General features: G+C 41.3%; 1 protein-coding gene across 2 annotated transcripts in view; it reads right to left on the reverse strand.

Annotated features, from left to right (window-relative positions):
- Positions 1 to 7,529, reverse strand: part of TNFRSF11A (TNF receptor superfamily member 11a) — a 38,073-nt gene extending 30,544 nt beyond the window's left edge. Inside the window, exon 1 of one of the 2 annotated variants that reach the window (XM_045008228.1) lies at positions 7,298 to 7,529. In XM_045008228.1, coding sequence (XP_044864163.1) covers positions 7,298 to 7,357 — 60 coding nt within the window. In that variant the 5' untranslated portion in view covers positions 7,358 to 7,529. Of the gene's footprint in view, positions 1 to 4,842; positions 4,926 to 7,297 lie in introns of those variants that run through there. The other variant, XM_045008229.1, reaches the window with a different exon arrangement.
- Positions 7,530 to 13,689: the final 6,160 nt, after the last annotated feature.

Consider the following 13,689-nt stretch of genomic DNA (forward strand, 5'->3'; position numbering starts at 1 on the left):
TCCAACAATACTAGAAGATACTGAAGAACATTAAACATGCAAGAAGAAACAGTTTGCCACACCTAAATACATTCTGTACCAACCTGCAGTCATGAATGTAATTCTTTGTTGTTCATGAACAGATCCTATTTATTTACTTATTTATTTTGCCACAAAGTGGTGAGGGCAAATTACATAATTTTCTTCCTGCTTATCAAGTATCTGAAACTGGTAGGGTGGGTTGAGCTATCTAGCCTTGCAAGAAAAAGAAACTCTTTTATTGAGCTAAGGTCTTTCTCCATAGCTATACTTGAATCTTATGGATTGTCTACATGGGGCCATGCCATCCAGAAAAGTTAATTCAAATTAACTAAAGATGTGACTTTGAAGGGGATTAGTTAAACCTCATTAAATCCCTGTGTATGGATGCTGTTATTCAGAATTAAAAGTGGCCTTAATTCGGTTTAGCTTAATTCACTTTGGAAGTGAACAAAGCCACAAGGAGCTGCAGCTGCCTGGCTCCACTTTGAGAGCTGGACCAGGTGTTCACTTCCTAGCCCAGCTTCACTGCTCCTCCCCACACACCCCCATCTGTGTAAGATCTGAACTGGACGGAGGTGGGGAGATTAACTCCCTGTTTTCTGGAAACTAGGCAAGGCTCCTGTCATAAATGAACTTTGCCTACTGCTGTTAAACAAATGTTTAAAAAAAACATGAAAGACAGGCTCATCCATTTGTCTAGAATGTTGACAGAGAATAGAATCAAGTATTAGTTATTGGGCAGCATCTAAATAGGGCTCCCCCAGAGAGGGACATGGGGAATGAAAGTGAGTTGTCCTGGGAATTACAGCATGTGAAAAAGTTCTTGGGAGAAATGGCCTTCAGCCCTGGGTAGAATTCACACACTTCCCTTCTGGGCCCCAAACTGCTCCAGTTTGAACTTATGGCAGCACTCCCATTGAGTTCAGTGGGAGCAAGTTAAGGCCCTGTCCTATTATTACTACTGTCTATTTGGTTTTGGTTGCACCCACATGTCCTAAGCGCTGTGCAAACACAAAGGAAGGCAAAGTCCCCACCCTGAAGAGCTTACAGACAGAAGAGAAATACAGGAAAGGGGTGCAATATGCAAGTAAAGTGGTCACAATATCAGGATATTATGGATCAGATCCTCAGTGGTGTAAATCAGCTTCACTCCTCTGATCTGGGCCGGAGTTCCCATTATCAGTAAAGAAATGTCACAAATAAAACCTAAATGTGAGGGAAAGTGAACTAGAAGAAAACTGGAGGTTAGCATTCCCCTGCTTTGAAACTTCATGCAACCTCCTGCAGTGCAATGGAGACACCCCAGACCAGTGGTTTTCAGCCTTTTTTCACTTGTGGATCCCTAAAAAATCTCAAATAGAGGTGCAGAAACCTTTGGAAATCTTAGACATAGTCTGTGGAACCCCAGGGGTCCGCAGACCCACAGTTGAAAACCACTGGACTAGAAGCAACATTAAGGAAAAGTGTACTATGCTACATTATTGGGCTCTCTGCCACAGCAAACCCTGCAGTTTTCAGCAGCTGCTGCTGTAATTCATGAAAATCTTTGTTCTACAGTATGAGTCCCTGAACTTTGTACTTTCTACCAACTGTAGGTAAGTCATAAAAGAGGAGAGTACTGCGCTTACTGTAAACAGATTAATTTATTGTATGAAGTAAAGCCTAAGTCCACAGTGCAATTTATCTAAACTGCTTTTTAGTGTTATACTGCATGAATGGCACTCAAATATTTGCTTCTCTCACTATTTGTGCCCTTCCATTTTAAATAACTAACCATTCTCTGTGCACTAACTTTTCCAAGGAACCAATACCAGGTTGAGCATAATTAAAATTGAATGTGAACAGCAGTATCCAGAATATTATCCAGTGCCACTTGACAAACCAAGGTACCAGTCAAAGACAAAGTATAATCTCCGAGAAATACAGTGCTGCTGAAGAAAATGATGAACCATGTGTCTGACCACAGTTCAGTATAGACAGAAAAAGAACAATCATCCTAGACATGGCATGAGATGGCCCAATGTCTCATTGTTTCCTTATGCTCCCTCACCTGTCTGTCTGTCTGTCTCCATCTACTGTCTCGTGTCTTACAGTTGGATTCTACGTGCTCTGGGGCAAGGACCATCTTTTGTTCTGTGTTGTATAGTGCCTAGCCTGTACAAATGGGTTCTTGGTCTGTGACTAGGACTCCTAAGCACAGTTGTCAACTTTCACACGGTAAATGAGCACCCCAACTTTCACAATAAGCCAAAAATCAAGCTAATCCCATTTCAAAACAAGGCCAAAACAAGCCAATCCCTAAGAACCCCACCACTCTATGTGACTAGATCCCCCCGGCATGCAGTCTGGGACTGTGGTGGGCCCGCTGTGAACCCCTGACTCTATCCCCCCTTTCCCCCACTTGCCCCTTGCCCCTACTTGCCAGGAGCCAATCAAAAAAAAAAAAAAAAAGGCAACAAGCTACAAGCCAAAAACTAGTCAACAAGCAACTCCCAAGCCAATTAAGCTGAAAACAAGCCCAATTTCTGCATTTTTTTCACAGGTTTGGCATGTCTGCTCCTAATTATTACAGCATCAGAATTTAACACCAGAAGAGACCATCACATCATGTAGGCTGACCTCCTGCAGAACACAGGCATTAAACCCATATCAGTTATCCTTGTATTGAGCCCAATAACCTGGATTAGACTTAAGTATTACAGTGCTAAACCATCTTTGGAGAACAGTAACCTTTTCTGCAGGTGCAGAGAGAATATTTTCTTCATTTCAGTTTATTCAACTAGTTCAATTCAATGACTAGTTCATTCAAAGTTAAGAAACCAATAAGAGCTGAAAAAAAGAAATTTTATTTTCTTCTTCCAATCTAATAATAAAAACTAGTGAAGAGTTGTGAGGGGATGAAATCTACTAATTCTAAAAATCTTGATGGACATGGTGATCAGAAACAATCAGTTCAATTCAGTAAGTACAGATAATACTTCCTTTGTTTAATAAATCAGTTTTAAATGCAAAAGATGTTTTGATAAACTTTTTTACTGATTTAAGGTAGTTTGTTTAATTTAAAAAACAAATAAAATGCTGTTTTCGTGAATTTTACATTGAATTTGAATTTCCATCCAAATAGAGCTTGATACAAATCACAAGTAAAAAATTAATCATCTAGTAAATAAGAAATGCATCATTCATAATTTTCTAACAGAATAAAAAGTGAAAAAATTAAGAATCTAATGTGTAAGTTAAGCTATATAATGGCTTAAATAAATATGTACAGATATAGTGTATCCTATTGGTTAGCAAAAAAAGAAGCAGCACCGAATTTAGTGTAAAGGTTATATTTCATTGAAAATCAACATGTTTTAATGGTTACCAAAAAACAATCTTTCTTTCGTGAAAATAACTAAAAAGTAGAAATGCAAAACATAATTAAAATAAATTATCTAAATCAAAGTTTCCTGCTTGCTGATTGAGATTATTATATTGGTAATTTAAATGACTTTGATTTCAATCAATCCGTCCTGTTTCAGAGTGTGAATTCTTCATAATCTCCAGCGATTTGTTTTTGCAGAGCTATTCTTGGAATTTTCTCTCTTTTGAGCTAGTGAATGATTGGAGGTGGTAGTACCAGTGCAACACTAGTAGATGTATCATCACTATGGCTTAGCTGGAATTACTGTGTTTGAATTGCTCTTCACATCCTGATAGATTGATATATGGTGAAAAAAATCTTGCCTCCCACCCCAGCTACAAGATCCAGTATATTTTCATGACGTTGCAATTATTAGAATGCTCTGTATTTTTACTAACTTCTAAAGTTTGGCGTAAGCATGTTTGGTTGCATGGGGGTGGGGTGTCAGAGGAAGCTTTACATTAATGGAGAGCTGATAGATTATTTCAAAATATGGATGGAAAATCCAGTAATCATACATTACGCTACACTTACTGTGGCTGTCCAACAGTTACACTTCATGTTAATGTAAAGGTTTTATTTAGCCTCATATGCCACACAATTATTTCCTTTATGTGAGACACTGTGGAGAGTTAGTTTAGATTTGTCACACACCCCTCCCCCGGGAAACTGCAAAGCAAGTAAAATCTCTCTGATTTCCCTGCCAGTGCCCTTTTCTGAAAGTACACGTTGACCAGCCAGTTAATTTAATCAAAATAGCTAATAGTGTATATCTGTAATTCAAATGGCAAAGAATCCAAAGTTTTAGACTGAGGCCTCATGGCAACTTTGCTTTATTTCATTACTCCTTTTTCCATTATAAATACTATGACTTTTTGGGGGCAGGGGAGGGGGGTTGAGATGGGGAGAAGGTCTACATTTTGGGCAAAAACATTTTAAAACTTCTCTAAAGCCCTCAAAATTCTGATTGCCTGGGCTGAACAAGCACTCCACATGGCCAGACACAGTATTATGTATGGTTTGGGAGGAGAATTCAGTTCATTGACACTCAAAAAAGGAAGCCTGGCAGTTAAACTGTATAATACTGACAAATGCATATTCCTACAATCGTTGTTCCCTTATCTGAATGAGGCATTTTACAAGTATCAAGCAAATAATGGGAAAATATGAATTTTATATAAAATTCCACAAACAAGCTGCACTGATCATGTGTCAGGAAGGAAGGTACTGTATATTCTGACACAATATAAGGCAAATGTCTTGGAAAAATTGTCTCATGGTTAAACCACAAGACTGGGAGAGAGGAGGTCTGGGTTTTGTTCCCAGTTCTTTTACAGGTCTTTGGTGTGAATTTGGGCAAATTACAAATTCTCTGGGCCCATTTCCCCATCTGTGAAAATAAAGATGCTGCTTACCTCTTAGGGTTATAAGGCTCAATTTTTGTTTCCAAAGGTTTTGCGATCTTCAGATGGAAAGCATGATAAAAGTTTGAAATATTAATGTCTCTCAACTGTTCCCAATTAAGAGGAGTGTCGTTGATTATGGACAAAAATTTACTGGTATGTCAGACAAACCACTTCTATTATTGTCAATTATTTCTGTCAGAAAATGCCAAATAGTGTACAGAGATTATAAAAATTAATGATTAAACAAAATAAGCACTACAGAATATTAACCTTTCCCACACTACAGCTTTTCCTGGGACTTGTATCATTGTGATGGGGATCATTGGGATCTTGGGATCTTTGTTATCCAACATTTGGCCACGGAAGGTTGTGAACTATCTGACAAAGCAGCTACTAGCATGCTTGGAGTAAAGCACATGCTTAAGTGCAACAGAAAGCTTTACATGTTATTAAACCAGTGCCAAAGCATCCTCCTCTTATTTTTTGTGTGTCTTGAAAATTTGGTGGGGGAAACAAATTCGGGGGGGAACACTCTGAATGTTCATTTTGGGGATCTGGAGCAAGTTGAGACCTAAGCAAAGGACTCCAAATTATATGCATTGCCTGGGTTCAACTAAGCAACAAATAGATACCAGGCTATAGGAAACAATCTTCTCAAAACTAAATCACTTGAGGCGAAAACAAAATTTCTTTGTGAATGATCTTGAGAGGAACTATACTGAACATCAATGAGATTTGAAAATGATACTACATTGGCAGATGCTCTGAACATCCATCAGGACAGAAAAAATAATACAATAGGAGCTAGAGAGATTAGAAACATGATCAGAAAACAGTAAAATAGATTGACCTCACAAAAGTGCAGGCTAATGCACACATGCAAGGGGAGGAAGAAACTTAGCAGCAATTCTGAAAGATACCTAAGGTGTGAGGGTAGGCAGGAAATTATGTGTGTGTGTGTGTATGTGTATATATATATATATAGTAGCCAATGCAGTTTGGGCTCCATATTCAGAAGTATCAGAGCATGGAGCTGAAATGCCAGTGAGCACCTAGTATTTGCCATTAAATCATTAGATTGTAAGCTCTTTAGGGCAGGGATCAGCTTTTCGTGCTGTGTTTGTACAGTGCCTAGCACAGCAGAAGCACCAGTCGCAGACCAGAACTCTGGGCAAGGCTGCAATTCTAAGAAAATGATGCTTAAAATAAGAAGTGCTAAAATGTTGACAAATATAAGGTGTTCAGATCAGAGTTACAAAATTGATTCTGGAGCGGCAGGAATTGACTTATGGAGGAAACACTATATGTATATATAATTAGCTTTGCCTAAGTGATGATGAAGTTGGGACATGATCATAGTCTACCAATATCTGAAAGGTCAAAATGCCAAGGAAAGAGAGGAATAATTTAGAGTGCTGCACAGAGGTATAAGTAGGAATAACAGTGACATCATGAAAATTTAAGCTATATGGGAAAAATTCTGATCACTCTATGATATTTATAAGGCTCCTTGGCTGTGGTACGCTCTCCTTAAGTGAAAAGATGGAAGTCCCACCACTGGGAACACCTAAGAGTATGTTAGACTGAACGCCAGTAGAGCTGTGGCAAGTGTTATGCTTTGTATGCCCGTGGCCACAGATTCAAAACCCACTTAGTCTATCACAGAAACAGTGAATAGTCTTGGTTTTAAATAGAAAGGATGTCCCCATGGATTGACCCCCTGGACTAGGGGCTAATCCCCTGCTGTATAACAAACTTGGTGCATCACCTTAGGCGGCTCATTTAATTTCTCTGTGCCTCAGGTCCCAGTCTGTGAAAGGGGCTCGTTCATACTTCACAGGGGTGTTGGGAAGATAAAACTATTACAGCTTGTGAAGCCCTCAGATAGTATAGTAATAAGTGCCATGTAGGTACCTTAGCTAGATTGTAAAGATACCATAGGGGAACAATCCTTCAGTGGTGGGAGATGGACTGGCTGGCAGAGCTTGCAGGTTTGTTCCATCTCTATCGACTATGATTCTATAGAATACAAAACTCCAGACAAACGTTAGCAGCCTCTTTTGAGTAAACTCTGTTCAGTTGGGTGGAGTTTGCCTTGTTTTTCGCTACATGCAAATTATAACCCTCCACAACCCCTCTGCAAATATTTTCTCACACACTGCAGTGGGCAGGAGCAGGCGGGTTTCCTACAGATCTTCTGGATTCGTTTTGGGGTTTTGTTTTTAAAGGAGTGGGGAGTTGGAGGCTTGCGAGACAGGGCAAGTCAAAAAAACAGCCAGGCAGCAAACTAAGAAAAAAAGGCAGGGGAGACTTCTGTTAATCCTTCTTCTTTCAGCAACCGTAGCTATGAGAAACCAAACCCTACATAAGGCTCTTTTCAGTGCATAGAGAATCATGAACCTCTACACAGGTCATATGCTCACTCCCCCTCACAATTTATATCGCCTTGGTGATAGAGCCTTACCTGTTTGTCAGCGATGAAAAGGCAGAGAACCAGCCAACAGCCTGCTGCTGAGATGGACATGTCCGTGTGTGTGTGTGTCTGCCTGCCTTTCCTGTTCCTTTTGCTGCCACTGACCAGAAATTAGATCCTCCAAACCAAATCCCCTAGTCCCAGCCACAACCGAGTGAGGCACATTTGAGTTAGTTACTTCTCTTTCTTCCTTTCCTTCCTCTCAGTTACATGAGGGGAGAAAACAAACATACCAAAAGCAAAAAAAAAAAGTCTGGCTGTAGTCCCTAAAGCATTTCCTCAGGACTTGACATGCAGGTTTTTTTTTCTTGTTGTCCCTCCCTTTCCTCTCCCCGCCTCCCTGTTAGAAGAAGTTTAGTCATGAAGCCTGTGGTCCTTCCTCCTGCTGATAGTGCTGCTTTCACTGTCTCTCCCTCTCCAAGTCCACCCCACTGCCTACTGCCGGAGCCCTGCTTCCCTCTTGCCCTATCTTATAATTTCTCTCCTCCCATTGCTTCTTGCAGCCTCCTGCTTGCTTCCTCCCTTTCACTGCATCCTGCTTGATCCTGAAGTTTCCTGGTGCTCCTTTCCTTTCAATCTCTCAAGCAACCTGCTGTCCCCTTCCTTCCACTGCCTCTGGCAACCTCCTACTGCCCTGTTTTTTCCAGTGCCTCCTGCCACCCTCTTCCTCCTGCTCCATCCAGTAATTTCCTGGTGACCCTTCCCTTCCACTATTTCCTGAAACTGCCCTTCTGCCCCCGCCCCTCCCACACTGCCTCCTGCAACATGCCTTTGCCTCTGTCTCTGTGAAAATTACACCAGATAGGCATCAAATCCACCACACTGCAACTCCCCTCTCCTCTTTATCAACAACAAAACTCCTAAAACCAGTGGGACACATCTTCAGCTGTGCTGTCTTTCTGTGTATATGCGCTGCACCAGGGCAGGTGGAGGTGGGGAATATGTTTCTAAGCTGATCTAATAAGGAAGTTGCTCTTTCTCTTGGGTATTTAGATTTGGCCCTTGACCAGAAGGAACATAGCTTTATAGGTTATTCCACACATACAAAAGATCAGACACAAAGGGAAACCGTGCTCCGCTTGTGGCACTATTCTTTGTTTCTTCTGCAGATGAATTACCCTTTCAAACAGCCTTGGGTGTGAGGAGAAAATGGGCCATTAGGTTTTTCTCACAGCATTCTAATCTGGAGAAAGGCATCATGCATGGCACAGCTTGCCTCTGAAATCACACCACCTCAGCACCCAAAGGCACATAGTAATAACAGTGCAAGTGGGGACATAAATATGCTGGTATTCCTCTCTAAACAGTAGTGATTTCTTATGGTTTAGGGACACTCCCCTGCCTGCTAATCCCAGGAATTTTGAATTTACTTTTACATTTCAGTGCTTGTGAAAAGAGCTGGCTCGACACGCCTAGAGGCCAAAGTCTGCTCTTTCTGCATTACATACACTAGAGAGACAAGGTGGGTGAGGCAATACGTTTTATTGGACCAACTTCTGTTAGTGACAAGAGACAAACTTTTGAGCTACACAGAGCTTTTTACCTCACCCACCTCACTCTCCCATACATATAGCAAGGGAAGCAGCAGCATATGATTCTCACCCTTGTGCCTCCATCCTGTGCCAGATGAAGCTACCTCTGGGGTGAGAGCAACAGCTCACTTTCTCAGCCTGTTCAATACTTTAGCTGTAATTAAATTGCCAACTAAGGTGCTAGACCTGGTCACTAGATACATTGAAATTGTTATACCAGGGCAGACCATTGCTCCTAATGAAGCCTATTTAGCTCTTTCTGTGAACACCGGGGGGAGGGGGGGGGGAACAGGTTAAATCAGTCCAGGGAAGACTCTTGGGAAGGGTGTGCAGCCTCCTCCTGAGATGCCTGTCCCCACCCCTCTTATTTTCACAGGGCGCTGACATTTGAGCCACTGGCTTAACGAGGTTTTTTCAACTGAGGGGGCAACTGAGGGCAGCCCCCTCATTTGGGAAAGGTTAAGCACAGTCCTGCTTTCCTGTATTCCTACAATCATTACAACATTGGTAACCATATTTCACTACCCCTGCATTTAGTATTAAGGTGATTTGTACCCAACACCAGCCAAAATTGATCACTTTGACACCGCTATATCTTCTAAATATGTAAGTAGAGCAGGAGAAAACTATATTTACATAAACACACCCAAAGTCTCTCCCCCTCCCAGCTAGCTGGGAGGGAAGCATTCATGGAGACCCTGTATACATTAGAAATTGGTAAAAGAGGTGGCTGATCACTAAAAATGCTGTATTTGTATGGAAAGTATTCTGGAATAGTACTAACAGAACAGAATCACAGCAGTGGGTGAAAATTCTTCTGAAGAAGCTGTGCACACCCCTCATGCTGGAAATCCTCAGTCTTTTGCACTGAGTAATTTTAAATGATCATATTTAAGATGCACGGAAATGTTGCCCTTAAACAGTGGTGCTGGAACACTTTTTATAGTGGGGGTGCTGAAAGTCAGCAAAACTATCCCCAAACTTTTTACCTTGTACCTCCCCCACTCTCTGAGCTGAGGCCGGGGGTAGGGCCATGTCTCCAGGAGGGAAGGACACAGACAGGGATAAGGGTTGAGGCTGGGGACAGGTGTGGGGCCAGTAGCGGAGCCCCACGTGCAGGACCAGAAGCCAGGGCTCCGCGTGTGTTGTGAGGTGCGGGGCTGGCAGCCAGGACCCCTGGGTGTGGGGCTGGCAGCTGGGATGCGGGACCCCATGTGCACAGCCGGGAACAGGGCCGGCAGCCCGGACCCAGGGCGCGGGGCCAGCAGTCGGGATATGAAACATCCCCTGCAGCCCGGAGCAGGGCAACCAGCCGGGACCCTGCATAAAACCTGGGGGTGCTGCAGCACCCTCCCCACCCCTACTTCCCACGCCTAGGCTCTTAAATAGAACAATCGGTTAAGTTCCTTCCTCTTTTCACGTGCATGCACAATACTGAAACTGTAAGCACTGTTTATTACCAGCTGCTGATTCAGGCCACAGATTTACAGGAGAAAGCCAGAACGACTTTAGGAAGCCCAGCATTGCAAAACAGTTTATATTATAATTCCTCTATACAGATGCTTGTTTCCTCCTGAAACATTCACCTTTGCAGATGAAATTTCCACTCCATGCCTGCAACTTTTGTCTCCATGTGAAGGTCAATTATTTCTTGAAAGCTTGAGTAAAGGCATTTGTTATTGATTTACATGCTATGAAACTGATCCAAACCCCAGTGAATCACTTGGTGTCTTCTTACTGACTGTACAGTGCAGTAGAGCCTTGGAAATCCAATTATGAATGTCTGAAAAATAAGAACTGGCAAATGTATAGTAGGAAATTTTGTCAAAGCTTAAATGATAGTGTTAGCCATAGATGTTCTAGGTAGGGTTGGTCAAAAGTTTTGCATCAAAACTGTTTGACAGAAAATAGGGTTCACAACTATACAATTTTTTAAAACATGTCAACTTTCTATGGAAAATTTTGTCAAAAAACCCAAGTACCCCCAAACCAAAACTTCAGTTCAGAAATGCTGCCATGATGTTGCATGCGTCTAATCTCCACTATAGTCTGGATGCCTCAGCCAGCCTACATCTCCAGTGATCCTCACTTGCTATGGGGCTCCCTTCATGCACAATAGTAAAAGATGAGGCTGTGGTGCATCATGGGAAATGTAGTCTGGCCCAGGAGTTAAGCACATAGAGGAGAATGGGACATGAGGCATCTGAACTACACCCTCCCTTGGGGCACTGGGGTAGCATTTCTGAATAGAAAATTTCTGAGTTTTTACACCAAAATTAACTTTTTCATTTTTGTTGAAAATTTACACAGAAAAAGCCCAGCTCCAGGCATGCCTTCACAACTGACTGTGCAGTGAAATGGCTTCTACTCTTGCCCCCAAAAAGTCCCATATCTTAGAACTATTAAGTACAGTGTTAAGATTGCATGGTTAAAGTTAGAAAATCATGAAATGCTAAACGTAAAGTTGAATGCACAACTTTAACTGTCTCATTGGGAATATACATTATGATGCAGTCTAATGTAGCAATAATATTCTGTTTTTTTAAATATAAAATTATCTCGCTAATGAACTATAAATGTGGGTAAATAGGTCTGGTTTCAAAGGATGCCATTATGCTGATGCTATGAATCTGAAAAAAAGACTAACCACAACAAATGACAGCTTTCTTACTTGAAAGTGGGAAGAAACAGATGTCAGGTAAGTTATAGTTTTGTAAATCTTTAATTGCTTCTTCCTTTCCATCTGTCAAAAAAGCTGGAATATTTTCGAGGATTCACGTTTTTTCAAATTTTATTAATAGAGCCCCCCCTCCCCTTTTGAGAATACCAATACCAGCTTTTAATATACATTTTCTGGGATAAACAGACCAGAGGCACATGCAGCGAATGCACATACCAGTAAAGGACATCACAAGTGAAGTAGAGAGGCTAGAAATCACCAGGAAATATGAAAAGAAATGTCCTGGCAGTGGCTCACAAGCACTGCACAGATGTAGTATCTCCTAGTGGCCAACATAGCCCTCACGAACAATGGCAGTCATGGGCAAGCTATTAACTTCAAGGAACCTTTTTTATAGGGAAGAGATCAAAGGGATGCCAACAAAATTAAATGATGAGCTATAATAAACCCATATGTAGGAACTTGGCTTGATTGCATCATCCAAGAAGAAAACATGGTGTATGGCTGAAGATGCGCTTTTTTTTTTAATGAAGGGAGTTGGGTTAGCACTTTGTTCACTAAGGATGTGGCAGAAGCATGAGAGGTCATTTGGTGCTTGTTACCAAAACCTTTCGCTTTGTGAGATCTGTCATACCATGAAATCTAATTTATGAAACATTTTAACAGTTGATCAGTCCAACCATCTTGGAGGAGAGAGAGAGAGAGAAAGAGAGAGAGAGAGAGAGAAATAAAAATTATACAGACACCAATAGTTTAAAACTAAGAGCACAACAGTAAACACAGTATTAAAAGCTTTTAAAGGAGCTGAAAATGAAATCTTAATATTAGAGAAAAAATGCCTGCTATTTTCAAGGAGTTTTGGTAAAGAATGATTAATCCGTGTGCAAAACGAGCCAGTTTTCTTTCTCTCATCAAAAAATTGTTAGCATAAAAGTGAAGATAAAGATGGTCCTGTAATTAAGGCACTGCAATGGGATTCTAGAGCTCTGGATTCAATTCCCAGCTCTGTCACAAACATCCTGTGATTTTGGGCATATCATTTAATCCCTCTGTTGTCCATCTGTAAAATGGGCATTATACTTCCATCATGTCTCTTTAGATACCATTCCTGCATGTGTAATCTTTGCAGGATTGGGGGGTTTTGAGACTGTAAACTCTTCAGGGCAGGGAGTCTCTGCCCTGTTCAATTCTGGCCAGTATATGGGTTTAACACCCAATTCGCTTCTCCCTCAATTTGAAGAGGACCAGACCCAGTTGTGGTAACCAAGCTGAGACTTTCCCCAGACACCTTAGTCAAACACACACTGGTTTGGATTAAAACATAAAATACATTTATTAATGACAAAAGAATAGATTGAGTGATTATAACTGATAGCAAACAGATCAAAGAAGATGACCGAGTAAATCAACAAAACTGCAAACTGAGTTTAACATACTAGATAGGTAGGATATGAATTAACAAATTCACACCCTGAGTGATAACAGGCTGACAGATTCTTAAGGCACAAGCTGCCTTGGCTTTGCAGCATGGATTTCCTTAGTTTTCATACACAGGCTAGTAATCCCTTAGCCTGGGACCATCACTTCCCCCTGTTAAGTCTTTGTTCCTCAGGCATTTCCAGGTGTGTGGTTACAGGGAGAGTGAGGTCCCCTCATGATGTCATTTCCCCCCTTTTATATCTTCTTCCCACTTGCTGGAAAGCTCTTTTGCTGTGATCTGGGTCAAACAGGTGCCATTGTGCAGTGCTATCTCTGAGAGGTTTCTGTTTTACACAGTTCCTGGGGTAACTTGGGGGCATTTCCTCAATAAGCCATTAACGTTGTTTGGCCTTTTTACTGTTGAATCTGAAGGGCTGCTTGTGGGTGTTTTCAACCTCACAGCATGTTTCAGTAACACATACATAGCCAAACTTCATAACTTCATATACGATGATAGCACATACAATCCAATGAGCTATTAATGTCTAGCAGATCAAGACTTTTAGAATGATACCTCACAAGGCATACTTTGTACAAAACACATCCTAATTACATGACAGTGGTGAATATTGAGGTGCTAGGGTGTCACAAGAAGAACAACTTGAAAAGATTTTTTCTTGCTGTGAAGTAAATGTTGTTCTGTTCAATTTACTTTAGGATTTTAGTTTGGAGTGTTAGTGTATCCATGTTAT

This window comes from Mauremys mutica, chromosome 2 (assembly GCF_020497125.1).
Source record: "Mauremys mutica isolate MM-2020 ecotype Southern chromosome 2, ASM2049712v1, whole genome shotgun sequence".
Taxonomy (NCBI): Eukaryota; Metazoa; Chordata; order Testudines; family Geoemydidae; genus Mauremys; species Mauremys mutica.